The sequence below is a fragment of the Triplophysa rosa genome, linkage group LG10 (assembly GCF_024868665.1).
Source record: "Triplophysa rosa linkage group LG10, Trosa_1v2, whole genome shotgun sequence".
Lineage (NCBI taxonomy): Eukaryota > Metazoa > Chordata > Actinopteri > Cypriniformes > Nemacheilidae > Triplophysa > Triplophysa rosa.
This window is the reverse complement of record NC_079899.1, coordinates 24,718,304-24,739,177: the sequence shown is the minus strand read 5'-3', so window position 1 is coordinate 24,739,177 and position 20,874 is coordinate 24,718,304. Positions and strand designations below refer to the sequence as shown.

General features: G+C 38.3%; 1 protein-coding gene across 4 annotated transcripts; it reads right to left on the bottom strand.

Annotated features, from left to right (window-relative positions):
* Positions 1-1,215: 1,215 nt before the first annotated feature.
* On the bottom strand, positions 1,216-20,187 carry grm1b (glutamate receptor, metabotropic 1b). Of its 4 annotated transcripts, none has more exons than XM_057344563.1 (10): positions 20,101-20,186; positions 18,796-19,607; positions 17,062-17,311; positions 14,604-14,839; positions 14,074-14,085; positions 11,586-11,832; positions 9,713-9,881; positions 9,417-9,543; positions 6,245-7,175; positions 1,216-5,185 (listed from the first exon to the last, which is right to left on the bottom strand). In XM_057344563.1, the coding sequence occupies exons 2-10, from the start codon at positions 19,505-19,507 to the stop codon at positions 4,396-4,398; spliced, it is 3,474 nt and encodes a 1,157-aa protein (XP_057200546.1). In that variant the 5' UTR covers positions 19,508-19,607; positions 20,101-20,186; the 3' UTR covers positions 1,216-4,395. The 4 variants fall into 4 exon arrangements, with proteins under 4 accessions (XP_057200546.1, XP_057200547.1, XP_057200548.1 ...); XM_057344565.1 differs by having other exon boundaries at positions 4,941-5,150; positions 20,101-20,187; XM_057344566.1 differs by having other exon boundaries at positions 4,983-5,185; positions 6,249-7,175; positions 20,101-20,187.
* Between the last annotated feature and the right edge of the window lie 687 nt (positions 20,188-20,874).

Below are 20,874 nucleotides of genomic sequence, written 5' to 3'. Positions count from 1 at the left end.
CTAGGGGCAGTATTAAAATGCTGCAAAACATGCCAAAAATGGGTCAAGTAACTCATTTTTATTTCTGCAAGATGTACCATTTTTCTGGAAGCTGTGCATCATGTGTTTGATAAAGCTGACCTCGATTATTTCTGTGTGTGTATTTTTCACTTCCATAGAAAAGAAATGTTTAAAAACAGGGATTGAACATTGCATGGTCTGTTTTCTTCTAAGCTTTTATATTACTGTTTTCATCATATTCATAAAGTTTTCATGTGCGGTAAGGTTTAATAAAGTATTATAATGGCAATTTTGACACTTTTGTATCACTGTTTAAAACAAGAGTTTGGATTGAAAGAGAGAAGAGAAATATAATAACATACAATACTCTAAGCCACAAGATATGCATTTGAGCTTGATGGCTGATTAATTTTGCAATAAAGAAACTCTACGCTGTGATGGAATATTTATAATATTTCTCATACTCCGACAGGCAAAGAGTTACATGTATTTTTCATGTTAGGCACTTCCTGTCAGAAAAAAGCATTTCCCTCAAGGGCATATATGTTATACGTTATATAAGAAAGACCCATGCATTTCTGTTCACTATAGACTAGAGACACACAAAAAAAATGCCATCTACCAGTGAAAACCAAAGTTTGCATAATAATATATTCACTTTGTCAATTCATACAAACATTGAAATGTTAAAATATACTCACCTTTTCAGACGTCTCAAACTAACCAAAATGAATATTAGTCTAATACTATGACACCAAAGCTATAAACAATATATCATGTTACATCAATTACATCAGAAAGCTAAAAAGGCCTACCTGTTCTCTTCTACAATTTAATAATTTACTCAATTCAGTATGCACACAGATTTAACCAAAAATGAAAATTCTCTCATCATTTACTCACCCTCAATTTGTTCCAAACCTATATAAATTACTTTGAAAGAATGTTTGAATTTTTATTTCTGGGACATCATTCACTACCATAGTAAAAAAAAACATTTTCTGTTGAACACAAAATGAGATATTTTCAAGAACAAAGTAATTTATACAGGTTTAGAATACCGCAAGAGTGATTTTTGGGTGAACTGTTCCTTAAAGATCTCAGATTTATGATTAAGTTCAATTCAATTTTATTTTATCTGTACAGCGCTTTTCACAATGTGCATTGTTCCAAAGCAGCTTTACAGGAGAAAATGACAAAAAAACAGAAAAACACAGAAAAGGTATAAACACAGCGCATGGTGTTTAGAGCAAGCAAGATCATTCTAATAATTAATAAATAATATCTAATAAAAGTAAGCCAACATGTGGCGAGGAACCCAAACTCTAATGATAAATAAATGGAGAAAAAAACCTTTGATTAAAGGTTACTGAGTAAATGTTTATGAAAAATAGGGAGAGCTTATTAGTTGTGATTTAGGAAATTTCATTTGTTGAAACTGTTTAGGTCTAATAAGTGACCTTAGAATGCACACAAGTTGTTACTTTCAAGTCCTCAGAATTCAAATCCTTTTAAAAATTGATTCCTCATATTTTGGTTTTCCAATCACCAAAAAAGTTTAGTAAATCCTAGTTTTGAACCTCCTGACTACATCTTGACTGATAGTGAATAGCATCTGCAATAACTGATCTTCCGATATTTATTCTGCTGCATGAAGGCTTGCCTCGTTCTTTTTTTTACAGTGGTCCTGTACTGTATGTTTCCCACAAACAGAAAGTGCATCAAACATGTAAACAAAGCCGGCAAATCCGTTTTAAGTGTTTATGATCTCGTGTGCTTTATGCACTGACACAGACACATCAGACACAGTTCTTTGACATTGTCATATGAAAACAGTAATATGCAGAAACTGGTCACATTTCGGGGAATCATCAGCTACACACACACACACACTAACAACAACCCTGAGAATGAGAATTACTTACAAAATGTATCGTATTTAAATGTATCGTAAACCTACAGTAGCAAAACATGCCCTAAAATGACAAATATATTACAACTAAAATTAATCTGTAAAAATATGTTTTGATCTTAATAAACATCTCGACTCTACAGAGTAGCAATAATAAATAGCCTACAGTATAAGAGCGGTAAATGTTCTCTTTAAAGCTATTGTATTTTAACACTATGCAGTTTGTACTGTATGCAATCTGTCAAGCTACAAAAGCAACACGTTACACTGTGACAGAAATTGATAAGAAAACTTACACCATATACACCAATAATTATTTGATCGAAAGTTACTCAAATACAAGCCTTTCTAATCCCTTAACATTTCTGAATATTTTTGTAAGTGTTAAGAGCAGGACTTAAATGGTCAAGAGGATGTAACCGAGGATGTAATTTTCCACAAGTGTACTGCAAACATGACTGTTATGATAAGAATTACATTCTGGTGAAATTGCCGTCGGTGGCCCTTATTTGCTTGAATACATCGACTGTTTGAAAGCAGTAGAGATATGAAAACCTTCATCTACCAATGAAGTACAGATACCCCCCAAAATAACTAAATCATCCAATCAATAGATCATTAAAGAAATAAATAGTCCAACTTTTAAATTAAACATATAATAATATTCCAAGCTCTTGCTTTGAGATATGACCATTTAAATCCAGAGATTACAAGTACAGTACGTACTAATATTTACATTTACTTCATTTATAAAATCAACAGCAAACTAAAGCAATTTATTATACACAATTTCTCTTGTTCTCTTTAACCGACACATACTGCACAGAAAGAGACAACATTGTTAAAACTGTTGACATGAAGTTGTCTTTTACACATTGGCACTTAAATACTATTCATGTTTGCTACATGTTACTAATCATAGGTTTATCTACACTTACTTGAATGAACATGTAAATAATTGTTCCATTGACTGAATGCTGTGTTGTGATGTTAATAACCCAGATTTACTCATTCCTACACTTTCACGAATTGCTACAATGGAAGGAATATTAGATGATTTGATCTAAAATAACAGAATTTAAACAGTACAAGTCATGTTAGTTTGCTGTCAAACACAATTCAATCCACTACTGATCAAGTTCTGTTTAGGGTCCAACATTGTATTTATTGCCACACTTCCCAATAGCAGCTAAACTGAGAAAACGTACTGGTTTTAAAGATCGGGTAAGATGCTATTTCATACATTCTGACTTCTTTACACTGTTAAACGTATTGGCTTCTCATGCTTAACATGGTCAACTTGTTAAAAAACTAGTTGGACATATGACGTATTATTTCTGTGCTTGATACACTCCCCCAGCACGGCAACTTGTTTCGGAAAGTTCTTTATAAGTCTGGATCTCTGTTTCGTAACAGGGATCCTATTCCTTTTATAGGGTAATTCTCCCAGAAAAGCACGCCCATGGCAAGGCGAAAGAAATAGCCCGTCCACGTGCCAACCGACGAGTGATAGGAAGACCCGCTTATCAAGATTGGCTGCGCTGCGTCAAGATCGGCTGCGCTGTGGGCCTGCAGCTGCAGCTCGTTACATTTGCGATAGTGAGAGAAGTTGAGGTGTGTTTGTTTGTTCGCGGCATTTCAGTGATGGATGTTACATAAATGCTGGATATAACACTGGATTTGGAGATCGTTTGAAACTGATAGATGGAGCGGTCCCAGTGCTAAAAGATGCCGGACATGAAGTTGAATTAAGTCATATGTCTGTGTTCTGTTGGCAATGAGCGTGTACGTGCATAATGTAAAAAACACAAAGGGATTAATGCGATGATGTAATGTGTGCTCCCCCCTGCCCGCCTCCAGCAGCTCGTCTTTTTCTGGAAATAATCGTACAGCTGTATCTCTCTTTTATAAATTTGTTCAAACTAAATACTCTTCGGAGATTCGACGTATGCAATACTACTGTATAGGTACTCCATATTAATATGAGATTGGCAGAAACTGCGTGTGTTGACTGCTTATGTTTCCTATTAAACACTATTTCACATTATTTATCAAATATATAAAACATTTTTTTCCTTATATGATCTATATTGGAAATATAAAACAATAGGACATATTGGGGCTTTGTTTGGTTGCTTAATGTGAGGAATAGTCCTCATATGAACTCTGTAAAGAACTTTTTGGTTAATATAGAAAATGTTTAACTAAGATTAAATCAACTGAAATGCAAACAACGGGTTGATATGTCTTAACTACAATTCAACCCATGTAATGACTAAAACATTTTTATTTGCATCCGGCTTTTGGCAAGTGGTAATTTTTGGACCCTGGCACATGTAACACATACTGTACACACACCACAAACTATCTCTTTAAATGTTCTTATCACACATGTGCAACATAGCTTCACATACTAGCTATTACAAAGCAAAGACAAGTGTGCAACTTGTGTCTCCTGCAATGACGGCCTGTGTTCAATTTGTTCAAAGGGTTGAAGAGCTTTGCTTAAAATCACTGAGAATGACGGACGCGTAGGTCATGCTCAGAGGCTTGCATAAGATGGACTCGGACATGGGGGAGTTGGGAACGGGGCTGCCCGAGCCAAGAGAATCTCTGAACGGGGAAGGCGGCATGAGAGCCACGGAGTCCTCCATCGCCATTTTAATCTGCATGAGCTCTTCATCATCATGAAGTTGTGCATTGTCATACATGTAGCCATGAAGGAGTCCAAACTGCTCGTTGTCAACATCCTCCAGAGGGGAGGCGGGCTCATCCGGGTAAGAACCCAGGTACATGGGCATGACCGGCTGCCCGGCTGTCAACCCAAACCCGTGACCCGGCTCAGGCAGTCTTATAATCGGATCCAGATCAGACATGTTTGAATGAAATTTGGCCATTCCTTCTGGAATAATACGATGGGGGAGAACACTGTTTTGTGGCAGATGTTGTTCGGGGGGGTAAAAATTGAGATCCGAGCCCGTGTCCTTCATTGGAGACTGTCTGAGAGCTATCAGAGGGGGGCTGCCGGGGGAGTTGTACCTGACGGGCTCTCCTTCATCTTCCTCAGCGACGTTATAAAGTGTTTTGGTGCTCAGGTCAGAAAACTCCATGCCTGGGTTATTGTAGGTGTTTGTTAGCGGTTTAATGACAGCCGTCTGGTTGGAGCCGGATTCCTGTCTCTTCACATGTACTGACAGTCTGTGCCACATGTGTTCTCCTTTGGGAGGATGTCTTGAACCTGGTTCAGACCATGACACAGACTTGCCATTAGGACTATGAACAAAATAAAGACGACTGTTATTTCACAGGAACCGAGAAAGGTCAACACAAGAACAACATTTCTGGTTCATGTAAAAATGTGAACAACGAAACATGCAATACATGTAAAAAGTAGTTTTATTCAGATATTTAGTGTGTCCCTAAAAAACTGTTACAAAATTCTGGGATTTATTTTATGGCTTTTTTATAAAATGAGAAATAAACACCTTCATGAATAAATAAATACAGATTTCTTTAAAGCAAACAACATGCTTTTTAAACATATTTTTACTGATGGATCAAGCAGACTATCAGGTTTTGCACAAACGTAGCCCATAACAGCTTGAGGAGGACACACCAAATACCAACTGTAGATTCTGATTGTTACAATAAAAATATTGTTTGTGATATAAACATATTTTATTACATTAATAACAGTGACTTTGAATTATTTCACTAGTGTTCTCTGTCTTTGAAATATGCATGACTTTTTAAAAAATATTTTTAATATTTAATATTTATATTTGCATATATATATATTTGCAAGTATATTAAACCTTTAACTAACTGAAATTACAAACTAATTTTATCACTTGATTATGTTTGCATTTAATTTAAAAATTCATGAACACAAAAATAAAGATTATTAATAAAAGAATTCCCCCCAAAATTCCAAAGTTACATTTGTGTTGTATCATATTTCTGATGTAGACTATTTATTATTCTGAAATGTGTAAAAAATACAAAGAAAACCTCAACGTTTGACAGCTATTGTACTGTAAATCTAAAGCTAAGAGTCAAGACTTGTTTTAAGCAGCCTTACAGAACTTGCTGTACTGTGATAAATGTCTCATAAAGAATATCATAGTCTTTCTCAGCCCTGTTGCATAGACACCCATGGGTGTCAAGGTTTTAATTTCAGTCCACCTGCGAATCAAAGATGTCTGAGTGATATGTTAATTGAAGGATGGTGTGATCCAGAGGTCTGGAGAAAACTGGATTACACGACTGGACCCATGGGTTTTAATGCAAGGGGGCAAAGAGAGGCTACGCTCATACTGTTAATGTACTTACTTGCCATTTCCAGAAGCATTTTTCTTGCGTTTAAACATGTTTAGCAGACTGTTGCTCCTGCATGCGATTTTCCCATCTCCCACGTGCATGCGCACCACGTCCGAGGTGGTGAACGCGCTGCGTACGTTTCTCTCGGGCTTAGCGAGGATGATGTACATTTTCGGCGTGAACATGCAGCCGAGAGCCACGGTCACGCTAAGACTGACGGAGAAGGACGTGGTGATGATCTTATAGTTGGAGCCGAAGTAAATGGGCACGAAGGCTAGCCAAATAATGCAGGTGGTGTACATGGTGAAGGCGATGTATTTGGCCTCGTTGAAGTTAGCCGGGACGTTGCGAGTTTTGAAGGCGTAGTACGTGCAGCTGAGGATCAGAAGGCCGTTGTAGCCCAGCGGCGCCACCATGCCCATATTACTGGTGTTGCAAATCAAGAAAACCTCTCGAATACTCGGGTAGGACTTGATGGGCTCCGGAGGTTCCAAGATGATCAACGTGACCTCCAAAGTCAGCTGCACGCTGATGAGGATGGAGGCGATCACCACCTGAGCCCAGGCGCTCATGAACCGAGGCTTGCGTGTGCAGATTTTCTTTTTGCTGCCCGCCAGAATGCGAGCGATGCGATTGGTCTTGGTCACGAGGGCGGAGTAGCACATGGAGGCCGAGAGTCCCACCAGCAGACGCTGTAGGTAGCACGAAGCTGTCGTGGGGCGGGCGATGAGGGTGAAGGGGCAGATGTAACCCAGGAAGATTCCGGCTAAGATCATGTAGCAGAGCTCACGGCTGGAGGACTTGACAACGGGGGTGTCACGGTACAGGATGAAGATGAAGGCGACGAAACTGGTCACCAGGATGCCCAGACAGGAGAAGACGACGGCCACGATGGATTCCGGATGGCTCCACTCCAGGTGATGCAAGGGAAGCGGCTCACAGCCTGTTAAGAGGAGACAGGAAAACACGTCTATGAACACAATGCCTTAAGTATTTATAGCTTTGCTCTACTGTTGCTAAATCAAAAATCACATTTACTATGGCTTGGTCTAATAGTTGGTCTAATGATTTGGCTGTGTAAGTCATCACAAAATCTGTGCTATTGACATGAGTGACACCTGGTTGAAAGATTCCAACAGAAACAAACTGAAGGAGAATATCAGAGACAAGTTGCAACCTTTCTAGCAACTACAGTAGCAAGAAAATGCTAGCAACCAGATAGAACATTAAAGAAATTAGTAAGAATACCCTAGCAACCTGCCAGAACATCCTATCATGAACATCCTAGCAGCCGGTAAGAACATCCTATCATGAACATCCTAGCAACCAGCAAGAACATCTTATCATGAACATCCTAGCAACCAGAAAGAACAGCCCAGCGACAAGCCAGAACATCCTCACAGCAACAGTTATATTGAAGGAATTCAATACAAAAGCTTTAAACCCAATTTTACAAACCTACGGTACATCTTTTGTTTTATTCTTTCTTTTTTATTGTGGTTTTGTATTCACCTTTTCAACATGAACAGGTGTATTGTTAAATATAAATTCTACATGTGTTTCATGTCGTTGTAGGACCTGCCATCTGAATCTGACCAGCACTCTCATGCACCAAGTGCTAAAGTAGGTTTCCAGCCCAACTAAAAATAATCTGGCACTTCACTATGGGAGCGGCTGTTAGACAGAAGTGAGCCAAAGGAGACTGCAGCACGGACAGCGAATGAATGCCGCCTCATTCCAGCATCTGTAATGTCCAAAGTATCGTTGTATCTTAATTAAGATTCATCTTAATCTGGTACAAGATGATTGCTTTACTAAAATTCTCTTTTGTCAGCATCCTTGAGCTACAGTGAAGCTTTCCTGTAGTCTGTTAAAGCACGGCGCTAGCAACACCTAGGTCATGGGTTTAATTCCCAGTACTTACTAATGTAAAGCCTGAATTCAGTGTGAGTCACTTTGGATAAAAGTATGTGCTGAATGCTTAAATGTAAATATATGCACAAGAGCAGACATATAGAGCGGGACGGCATGAAAAATGCATCAGTGCGTCTCGCTGTGAGTCGCTGCATTGACATTGACCATCACAGTGTATGAAAATAGGCCAGAGAAGAAAGCAGCGAAGTAGGGCTGTCACAGACTACGAGCTGTATGGCACACACTATCTGTAAGAATGATAAATGGCTTTCAAGTGTCATGGGAAGCCTTTAGAAAACAGGACAGCGAAGGTAGAAAGCCAAATCAGTTTTAACACCAGACTTTTGGGAAAGGGCTTTTACATGGATGCTTTTATAATTAATGAAAGTCACAGACTAATGATTATTAGACGTTTGAGCATTTAGTTAGATCATATAATTTAATAACACCAAGCCCAATCTATAGGGAATTCATTACTATTTAACACATTTTTCATACGAGAAAATGTATGGTTATTAGAAGAAAATCTCAACTAAGATTTAAAAAAAATTCAAATTGTGTTCAGATTGGCCAAGATCCCAAAATTAGAGATTTTATTATGAAATACAGAAATGATCTTTATAGATATTTTATAGTATCACAAACAGTGTTGGGTGTAACTAGTTACTAAATAATTAGTTTCTGTAATTTTATTACTTTTCTGTTGAAACAGTAAAGTAAGGAATTACTCCTATTTTTTCTGTAATTTAATTACAGTTACTTTTCATGTAATTAAACTAAATACTTTGTGTAATATGTGTGAAATTGTGGAATTGACATCAAAATTCAAAGTCTAACTCTAAAATCGATGCTTTAATGTATAATTCTCACATTTGTAATGCTTTTGTCAGTTAATAATACTACTTTATGAAGTGTTATATTATTTATTTGAATGAATTAAAAGAGCCGTTTCATGTCTATCGAGAATCACGTAACTAATCGAAGTTGATAGGATATACGTGGAAAGTAATTAGTAATAAGTAATTAAATACTTTTTGGAGAGAGTCATTTGTACAGTAATGTAATTACGCTATTGAATATGTAATTAGTAACTAATTAACTACTTTTTCAGAGTAACTTACCCAACACTGATCACCAAACATTACATCCTTCAGAATAGACTCAGCGTTGGTCCTATTACATTTATCACATTCATGCTTATTTTACTTATCCCGAAGACAAACCTGAGACCAATTTAATGATTAAAAGAATTAAGAATAAGATGTTGCACCTTGTAGCTCTTCATCCGGCCACCATCCCAGTTCACAGGCTTTACAGGTGAATTCATCCTGAACGTATTCATTGTCCTTACAGGCCGTACAGATCCAACAACAGCTCACCTCACCTTTCCTGATCACCTGTGAGGACAAACACACCTACTGCACTGTCTGATGTAATGATGTGTGACTCATAACACTTTGCAAAACAAACTTTTATTCGCTTTTATATGACTTTTTTGGTGCATTCCATCATTTCTCTTCTGCGGTATGAAAAGCAAAAGATGCATGAGGATTCGTGGTATCTTACTTTAATCTCTCCTTTGGAGCAGGGCTCACTGCAGACGGAGCGAACCATCTCACTGCGGTTCATCTGAATCATGTAGTCATCAATACTCAGAATGCCTTCATGCCATGAGCCCACGTGTATATAATCATAGACTCCAGGATCTACCTGCTGCAGGTTCATGATGTCATACCTGTAAGAAAGAGAGTGCTGGAATTCATTTACAGCTCAAGATTCATTCATATTTTTTACAAAACTACAAATTCATTTTGAGTTGGATTAGATAGTGAAGGAAAATCATCAAGTTCTAGCCGACAATTTTGTCAAAATGGATTCTTATCCTGAAACAACCTATTTACATCATGTGATGTTTTCTTTACGTTGTGTACATTTTGGGACTTTTTAAGAAAATCTACTAAGTCAAATGGAATGCAAAAACTTTGAAGCTTATTATCTCAAAACTGCTCAGAACGCAGACAGAACCTTATAATTCCAAGGCGACGAAGTGTCCAGCTTATTTTTTGGCCACTACATTACATTTAGATCTGATCTGCTGATATCTGAATATATTTTTAGTCAATATTTTTGGTTTAGTTTGACTTGAGCATCTTCCATCTTCTTTTTACATCAATTTTTACATCAAAATAGGCATTTTCAACTCATTTTTCTTTTCAAGTTTTATCAACAACCCCTAGCCACAATATAAAATAGCTGAATCTTTGAATCTACTTAAATTGGTAAGCCATCAAAATATTTTTTTTCTGCGAAACTTTCTAGCTCACCCAAAAATGAAAATTCTGTCGTCATTTACTCACCCTCAAGTTGTTTCAAATCTGTATACATTTCTTTGTTCTGATGAACACAGAGAAATATATTTGGAAGAATGCTTGTAACCAAACAGTTCTTGGACCCCATTGACTACCATAGTAGGAAATTGTGCTTTATGAATTCAATTCAATTCAATTCAATTTTATTTATATAGCGCTTTTCACAATGTGCATTGTTCCAAAGCAGCTTTACAGGAGCAAATAAGAAAAACACAGAAAGGTAAAACACAGCACAGTGCGTGGTGTTTATAGACCAAGCAAGATCATTATAATAAATAAATAAATAAATAAATGCAGTCTCCCGGTGAGCAAGCCAACACTGCACTGCTCTGCTGTGGCGAGGAACCCAAACTCCAATGCTGAATAATGGAGAAAAAAAAAACCTCGGGAGAAACCTGGCTCAGCCGGGAGGGCCAGATCTCCTCTGACGTGTCATTGCTGCACTCAGTGACCCCGACCAAAGCCACCGAGCAACGTCCACGAAGAACAGGGAGAGCCCACGAGCCGCGACCCAGGTAGCCCCACCCGCCGAAACCGTGCAGGTCCAACCCGGTCTCATTCCGCGATCAACAACAGACAACAGAGGAACAACCAGGGAAGAGTAGTAATGGCATAATTAACTTTATTCCTCTGTTGTCCGACATCGACCACAAAACAAAACAAATTCCGTTGATCTGTTGAACACAAAAGAAGATATTTTGAAGAATGTGGGAAAGCAAAGAGTTCTGGGGCACTTTTGAATACCATTGTCATTTTTCCTACTGTAGTAGTCAATGGGGGTCCAAGAACTGTTTGATTTCTGACATTCTTCCAAGTATCTTTTGTTTGTGTTCATCAGAACAAAGACATTTATACAGATTTGGAACAACTCAAGGGTGAGTAAATAAAGAAATCATTTTTATTTTTAGGTGAACTATCCCTTTAATATCACGGTTGATGCATTGATAATTTGGACAGCCAAAGCCACTGGACACAAGCTACACTGTGGTTTAAAAATAATTCAAAGCTTTTTTTGTGTTTTTCATTTAGTGCTTTATGCAGCTTTATGCAGGGCAGTAAGCGAGTCTGACCTGCCCGGCGAGTCCCCGTTTTCATCAAACCACACGTCCTCTCCAGATACACCAGTGAAGGAGGTCTTGAGGAGAAAGTCCAGCAGTCTGCTGCCGTCGATGGGGTCCATCGCCTCGCACAGCCCGACGTGTCCCTGGCACAGGTGCTGGTGCATGTCATGAAGGCCGTGAGCCATGGCATAGATGGCATTAATGACAAAACCCATCTTACTGTCTTGGACATAGTTGTCTTCCAGGCTTTCATAACCTGTGAGGACGGTCAAAGCATACATTTATTAAAGCACTTTTGATATTTTACCTTTAAAGATATTTAAAGTCAACATGAAAGAGTGTGTGTAACCTATTTTACAACAAAAAATCATCTCTCGTTATATTATCAAATTATTGCAAAAATAATGCAGCATTGACTGCATTTTTCTTTGACATTGTTTCACAGTGTCATTCGTTATTTTTATTTCTCTTTCACATTTATTGCCCACCTGCACGGCCTAGATAACATCAGCCAAAGTCATTCCATTTCAGAGACATTTTTTCTTCAGAATAATGCGCAATGATGAATCATGCACAATAATGCCAAGAAGAAAGCGGTAAAAACAGCAGTAAAAATCCACTGGTTAATCCCTACTGTAATACTTCAGCCATGATATTTGCCAACCCTATTTTGTAGGCATTTTTTCAGCGCTTGAAAGAGAGCAATAGGGTGTCCAAAGACACGTTAATATCTCTTAACCATCGGCAACAGCTCTCGTTTTGATCAGAAAGCAATTAAACAGAAGATGAAAGGCGCGGTCACTGTCACAGCATTTAATAAGTTATGGACACGATGGTGACATTATTATTAATTGAACAAGAATATTCATTATTCATCCGTGTTCTCATTCTTCTGGTCTCCCTTATGTGTCCGAGTAAATGTGACAACTGCGCACAAAAAAGACCACCGAACACCAGTCAATTCGAAGGAACAAGACCGTCAGAGGACACCCTACCGGCCCAATATCTGCCGATCTGTACCATGCCAGCAAGAAGCAGAAAACTGCTGATAAAGATAAATACAAGATGATTTCAGAGATAAAGAACACGTGTTCTCATAAGGCTCTCAAATTAAAGTGCATTGCGGCAAGCAGTGGGCACAAGCTAAAACCACGCCATGCTTTGTTCAAAATCTTGGTTCAGCCGTACTTTTTCATAGCCACAGAGCATAAATGAATACTTATGAGGAAAACTAAGTGAATTAAAATGTACATTTGTTAATTATTTTTTATTATCAGTGACAGGCAAATTTCCGCCCTTAGATGCATACAGAGATTAGAAAAGATTTTCATGCATTTCTAATCCCCCGGGGGTCGGTTACATCATTTATTCTCGAACGTGACATATCTGGTAATACGTTAGAATATCAACGATTCGTTTAAATGCATATATTAGGATAGACAGCCTTAGTACATGATATGACACCGTGTCATCATATAAGATGTCACTCCTGAAACCTTCCCGTGAAAATTTTGCTGATCTATTTTCAGTTTTCAAAGTAACATCAATACAAGCATGGCTTTTCTGACAGTGTTTCACAGGCTGGTGTAAGTCGAGCAGAATCGATAGAAATAACAGAAGAACGACCCTTTAATATCTTTTCCGAAAGCTCTGATTTATTGATTTAAGCACAAGCAAACCGTTCCTCATTGGAACATGCAGCAAAGCCAACTGAGATAAGACATTTGATTCATGTTATTGGGATCTAAACTTCAAACCACAGCGTCCATATATTAAAAGTGGATAAAACATCCCAATAACTTCATATATTAGAGGTCAAGTGATATACTGCTTACTGACATATAGTAAAGAATGATCTAAAAACCTTTAGTGATCAGTTAAAAAACATGATTTTCTATAAGACGATGATTTGAATTTATATAAGGTTGCTGCTATCAGTCGACCTCTGTCTATATTGTCACTAACTGAAGTGCCTCCAAGTTCAAGGTCTTTAGCAAAAAATCACTTACCATCTTGAAGTTCTAGACAAAGAAATAATAACAGAACAGCAAACCATAACTACTACTATAACTGTTTAACTCTGCTTTTACATTGTAAAGAGTTACTAAATAGCAAACATCAGTAATTTAATGAAATGCGTGCCCTCTCGTCCACAATAAATCAAGAAAGCACAAAGTAAATAAATATGATAATGAACTCAGCAAAGCGATGCTGTAAAATGTGATGAAGCAACATGTGAACAACATGAATAAGAAAATCAGATAAGTCAAGTGACATGCTTTAGTGACAAAGTCACTTTAATAAAAGATAAGTCTGGTTGTATAACTGTATTACGGTAAAAATGTCAAAAATGTTGTGCTGAAAATGCAGAAAATAAAAGTTGGTGTCATTTTGAAAACATGCTCATTGGGCGTTGTTGTAAAATAGCGCCTAAGCTGATGTACGTGAAGATTAACCCAGCCGAAGAGAAATGTGCCATAAAAAAGATTCAGTTTACCTAGATCACCATCTAGACAGCAGACAGAATGTGTCCAAAAGAGCAAAAGACAGAAATATGCCTTTGAATGATCATAAAACCTAATCAAAATGTCTGTGTTGTACTAGTTTCTTGAGTAACAACAGAAAACAGCATGCTGAACGCAGACTCTTTCCTTTCACGTGAAAAGTGATATTGAGGGTAAAGATAAAACCAACTGATTGAAAGAATGTTTTGTTTGAAACATCTCAAATAAAGCAAAACCTGAACATTTTAAAATACAGCTTTAAAAACGTAATACGGACTATTCCTTCATATTAATACAGTATATAGTTCCCTATTTTTACGGATTAAATTGGCACTTTTTTCGACACTTTAGGATGATGTTGGGTTCTTTCAACCGTGGTTGGGTCAAATGTGGACATTTTGTTAGGTTTGTCAATATTTCACCCAACCGTGGGTTAAACAACTCAACAACATATAGTGTACATGCAGTATATATCGAGTACATATAATTATGATCTGGAATGCTTTGAATCTACTTTCGATACCTGAGCAGTTCTTCTTATAGTTTGTGTTTTCTTGCGGGTGTCCCGGGAGTCGACACTGAAAGCGATACTGCCAGAATTCAGCAAACCACGGGTTCCTGGTGTTGGTGTTGAGGCGTAACTTCAGGTAGTAGTCATTGAATGACGTGACCTCTTCTGTCTGGAGCTTGACAGTGATGCCCCCCACAGCCTCCTGTTCATAACCCTCCACGACCTCATCTCTGTCCGCCCATCCGTCACTGAAGGAAACAGGTCACAGAGAGTCTAATGAAACACCCAATTACCAGCAGCTTCAATCTCACTGCGACGCCTAAATAACACAAAACACCACAAGCGCTCTCCAGCGCACTGACCTACTTTAGCACAGGCTGAAGAAAACACACACTCCTTTACACAGAGTGATGTATTCAAGGTAGACATATCAGTACTTGTATTTCTTAGGACTCAAACCCATGACCTTGGCATTGCTAGGGCCATATATGCACAATACAAGAGACAGTGTAGATTATAGAGCAGACAGTGGTTTGTATGAAGCTGTTTTAGCAGCAGCTCATCTCAGTGTGACTTGATTGTGTTTTGCTGGAGCTCAAGGTGTCTCTCTCTGCGGTTATGGCAGTCTCAGCACCATCTGCCTCTCAGCATCCTTTCGGCAACATGCCAAAGGTCCTATTCTTAGATGACTCTTCATATTTCATGTGTAAACATGCACAGGACACACACCGTTGTATTTTAGCGTGATCACAAGATTGAATTAACAATTTTAAGACATATCAGCCTATTGTTTGATTGCATCATTTTTAGATTTGGGATTGTCAATCTAATCTAAATATGACCCAAATAAATATTTGTTGCAAATGTTCGTGGAAGAATTTCATGAATAACAATGAATGCTATGAGCCCAACCACAAGTCACACTAGGGATTTCACTGCTGTCAGTCATGCAAACTCGCATTTTTAATGCAAATTATGAGCTATTTCACGTTTGTCTTTAAAGGGGTCATATGGCGTGAATACATGTTTTTCTGTGTCTTTGGTGTGTTATAAGTTGCCCATGCGTGTATTAGACACGTAAAATTGCAAAAATGAAAGTGTGGGAACAAAAGATGCATTCTATCTAAAAGCGAATGCTCACCCAGACCTGCCTGAAACGCCTCGTGTAACCACACCCCCACAAATCTACGTCAGTTGGTGGTATGATTTGACTAAGACCGCCCAAATGTACACGCAAGTAAGGTGGGCGTACCTGTCAGTCCAATTGAAGAGGAACCTGATGTTCCAAATATGGTAAGAGGCGTTACATTTCCCTCACACGCTTACAGTATTCCACCAATCACTATGCACTGGTGAACTGGCCAATCATAGCACACCTCGCTTTTCAGAGTGATGAGCTTTGTAAAAAATCCACAAGTTTCAGAGAGGCGGGGCAAAGAGGAGATACAAACATGCACGGTATGTGGAAAATACAGCGTTTTTTAACCTTAAAGCGCACGAACACATTGCATTACATCTAAAACAAACAATAATTTTCATTTTAGCCGTGTCATATGACCCCTTTAAAGATTGGGAATCAGAAAATCTGAAAACTGATAAAAGTCAAATCAAATTTCCATTTATACACACAGGTTTGTTTCAAGGCTGTGAAATGATAACTCACAACTAATCGTTTGGAAAATAAAAGTTTGTGTTTACATGATATATGTGTGTGTACTGTGTACAATAGTTATAAATACACACACATGCATCAATCATTAAAAAAAAAATATATATATATATACAGTATATATATACTGTATATTATGTAAACAAAAACCTTTATTTTGCATGCGATTAGTTACGAGTAATCGTTTGACAGCCCCAGTGTTTTTATACATTGTGGGGTCTTTTCATAGACATTATGACTATACCTAGTTTGTTTGATAAACATTTTTCATTGTGGGAACTGGCCAGCAGTAGGTGGTTTAGACTTACGCACACACAATCCTTTTCTAAACGTGTCCTGAATCTGTATTCAGTAAGTTTCTCAGATGTACAGTTTTGAATTTAACCTCCTTTATAACAGTCTCCTTGACCCAGAATAGAGTAGCTTTGGCCAAATGATGCTCTTGTTTTCAGGCCACAGCAGCGGCGCTGGCATCAGGACAAAGATACAGTATATGAACAAAAACTTCATCCAACAAAGCAGGAGAAAAAAAATGCAGTCAGTGTCATTTTAATATCTCATTAAACCAGCGGCGGCATCAGTAATCTGACATCAGAATCGTTATCTGATAGGCCTGGTGCTTATGAAACTAGCACGGATTATGGTTTAATACATCTGAAGTGTGATTCTACAGTAGTCAGTGATGATTCTATCGCTTAGATTTCTATTTTGCATGCCTCACTCCTCTCACCCCAATTATTTCTGACTTATTCGCAATAACATTTATAAATTTGCAGACAATAATCAGTAAAGTGCATTTACCTGCCAATGAGGAGGAATTCTCTAGCGACGCCGAGACGTCTCATGGCCATGAGGAGACCGCGGACCGTCATTCCTTCACAGAAACAGACCACCACACGAGCTTTGGGCAGACGTTCTCGGAGTTTCCTCAGCAGACGGTCGAAATGTTTCTCTCCGGCATTGCTATAGATCTTGTCAGAGTGAGAGATGCACAGACCCTCCTGAGACGCCAGCTCCTTGAACGCCTCCATTCCACTCTCTCCATAGTTCCCTGAAGAACATCAACAAACATCAAAATGTGTCTCATTACTGTCTCAATCCAAAAGATCTGAGTTCCCAAGTCAAACTCTATATGAGACTGAAACAGAACTGTTTAAACGCTCTCTGTACGATCATATTGTTTTAATCCAATTCCTTTAAAGATTCAATTAACGTTTGAGCCATACTTCGCCTCTATTAGCTTTGAGGTCATAAGGCTTAAGGCTAGTGTACTTTAAAGGGTGACAAAAATAACTTTCGGATGAAGAACGCATTAAAAATGTACAGTCTTTCTCTTCCGGGAAAACGGACCAACCAGATTTACTGTAACACCTTGCAATCAGGGAAGTCTACAAGGTTTGTCCTCTGGAATGACAATGTCCCCTCCTCCTAACTATCTGTCTAGTAAAAAACATATCATTGTCCATGGCTATGATGCAAACTAAAGGTTATAGCTTTATATTAAAAAACGATCAAGCTCTTTGAATGTAGGTCAAGATCAGAGCATCAACAAAATGAAATGAATAAATGAAAGAGATGAGCTGAGAACTGAAGATGACACACATTGACATTTATTTTGTTTGAATTATCTGAGTGCTCTGCTTGTTGACCCCGATTGAGCTTTAAATGGCATTAAGCAGATTAAAGAGTTTCTTTTTAATCACAGACTGCGTCGTATTTGGAATAATGTGGTGTGGTTAACGATCAGAACAATATCAATCTCTTGATAAGGGTATGACAATAAAAAACGCTTAAGGATCACATACAGAGTATTGCCTTTTTTGACTAATGATATTAAAGCAAGACTTTACAACTTTTCCTCATGGGTTCCCCCATGTGGTTGATAAGCGCAATTGTCTGTTTCCAGTGTCACTAGTAATGTCGCTGTATAAGCTTCCCTGTGGGCAATACACGTGGATTTATTTACTAAGCTGATGGAACCGGCGAATGCAGAAAGGTTGTTTGGAAACCATGTGGCATTAACCCGAACACAGAACTTACAGAGTGTGGGTGTAGCCGCCATGAGGCTGCGCAGGCAGCAGCGGGAGTAGAATTCGTTGCAATACCACTGAAATAATTTTAGAGACATGAGGTCGAAAAACTACAAAGTGTTGCTTTAAGATAAAATTCCATGAAACATTTTACCATAAAAAACTAAAGAACCTTACTTTTTCGAAACCTAATTGTGTTATTTAAAACGGCTACAGGGCGTTCGTTTTCTAGATCTGATGTCAACAGTGACTTCAACTTTTCTGAGACAGAAAAGTCTACAATCAAAGTTGGTGATTTCATTTATAGCTCCACAGCCTTTCTGAATTTCAACAATTATGTTATTCGTGGCTTTTTTATTTCTTTAAAAGGTTTAGAAAAAATAAAAAGTTGAATCAACATGACTTCATCGCCTGAGCTATAAGACAGCAACCTTTGAACAATTTAAGATCTCTTCTGGCATGACATCAGAGACAGCAAAGATAATAAGGAAAACGTTTCCCTTACCCTCAGTGTGAACGGCTGACACATACGTCCAGTTGTACCGCTTGACAATGTCCAAGAGAGCTCTGGCTTGAAGCGTGTCAGATGGCACAACCCTGAGGAAATACTTATAAAGAGTTTTGTCACTCAAATCAATGCTTGTGGCGGAATATGCAATCTGGGGGATGTTAAAAAGCTGCAGCAGGTTCTGGACCTGAATGGCCACTGAGCTGGAGCCAGGTCCAATGACGCCAACAATGGGCTTTTTGGAAGATGGCGGCTGAGCAGAAAGATTTCCTTCAACGCACCACTTCAATCCATCTCTGTCATCACGGATAGAAATGAGAGAGTCTCTTATAAACTCAATACTTTGTTCCAAAGCCACTGAAGAGTGCCAGCAGGAGTCCCTGATTTCACAACCCAGAGTGATGTTGGGCAGAAGGTTCGGATCAGAATTTATTCTATCCAGCGTGTGAAACATCGCTTCCACTCTTTGGATTCCATACTGCTCCCTGATCTCCCCACACTTTCTCTCCGCCACCTTCTCTGCCGCCGGCTGGTGATGGACAGAAAACAAAGCCCCAATGATGATATCGCCATCCATCCTCGCCACCGAGCGGGATGCCGCTCTGGGTGCCCCTGACCTCTCACGTGATTTAGCAGCTGACATGGAATGAGTATAAAACAATAAGACTAAGATGAACAAAAAACAGGTTAAGTTCATTCTCAACATCATGCCTGTGCTGTCAGATGTTTCCACTCATATCCATTGTGCTGTTTAGAGATGCAAATATTTGCCGCATTCCAGTGCAGTCATAGCCATATGAAGAGCTTTTCTGCAAAATGAAGATGACATTGAATTACTTTATAGAACACCCGCGAACAAACTCTAACAAGCTGTTATGATGTTTTGCTTGATGTTTTTTTTTAAAGTAATGAAAAGCATTGAGAGCAGGTTAAATTCAGCACCACGGACAGCGTTCAGCACCACGGACAGCGTTCAGCACCGCGGACAGCTCACAGATGACCCAGACTAACTTTAAAGTTAATGTCAATGATGTTGACAGATTAATAATATGCTTTTAGAAATAATGCAAATATTGAATATAATAATAATAATATCTTGTTTGCACTTCATTAAATCAGTCAGAAGAAGTTTTGAAACGAGACAATTTTACACAAAACTGACTCACGTGTAATGCAGACGAGTCATTGTCTTAAAAAGTGAACCTGATTTATAACAATAAATCCTTACAGAACTACAGTAAGTGATCGGGTTTACATGTTATACAATTGTATGTGTGTCATACATGCAGAGATTTTGCTCACCTTTTTCTCAGCGCTGCCGTCGCGTGTCTCTGTTGCGCAGCCGGAGCTCAAACTGCGCGTGCTTTCTGCAGCCTCCTTTATAAACAGTGCACGTGAAAGCAGGTCACATAAAGACACCAGCACAGAGACAACAAAATTAAGAGATGTAAAACATTTCGAAGAACAATAATATACTTTTTATATATTAACCATGGTGTTCAATCGTTTGATAATATGAATTTAATCGTTTAACGCTTAAGAACATACGAAAGTGATGTTACGTGATGTAAATAAAAGGGGAGGAGCTTGTTTCAATTGTTCAGCGATTCATAATATGAAATTCATGATCTCTTTGATATGAAATATTTAAGTTTTTTTGTTATTTAAATGTTTTTGTACGTCTTTCTTTTAAGTATGTATTTATCAGTATCGTGTAAAACTATTTATTTACAAAAACAGTTATTGTTTATTTTATTTTAAATAGGTTTGTCAATATTTTTTGCAAGACTATCCAGACTTTAAATTTACCCTTAATTTATGCATGCGTCAACCTGAAGAGAAATATTTTTAATTTAAATATTTGTGCAAGCAATTTCACCAGAGCCGGTGTCCTATCAAAATCTGACTCCCCGTGAGATTATGACTCCCCCACACCGACCCTCCCTATAAACGAACTAAGCGGCAGTTTAGAGGCTCACCGCCACTAGGGGGCCCCAAGGGCACATGAAATAACAGATTTTTTGTGATATATTCACGACGCACATGCATTTTGTCACGTAAGGCCGTACCCACTAT

Excerpts from the sequence above, each read along its gene's own strand:
- grm1b (XM_057344563.1), bottom strand. The coding sequence starts at position 19,507 with ATGATGTTGAGAATGAACTTAACCTGTTTTTTGTTCATCTTAGTCTTA. Across the intron at positions 9,882-11,585 it reads AACGGGGACTCGCCGGGCAG|GTATGACATCATGAACCTGC; the intron begins GTCAGACTCGCT and ends TCTTTCTTACAG. Across the intron at positions 7,176-9,416 it reads GCCGGATGAAGAGCTACAAG|GCTGTGAGCCGCTTCCCTTG; the intron begins GTGCAACATCTT and ends TCCTCTTAACAG.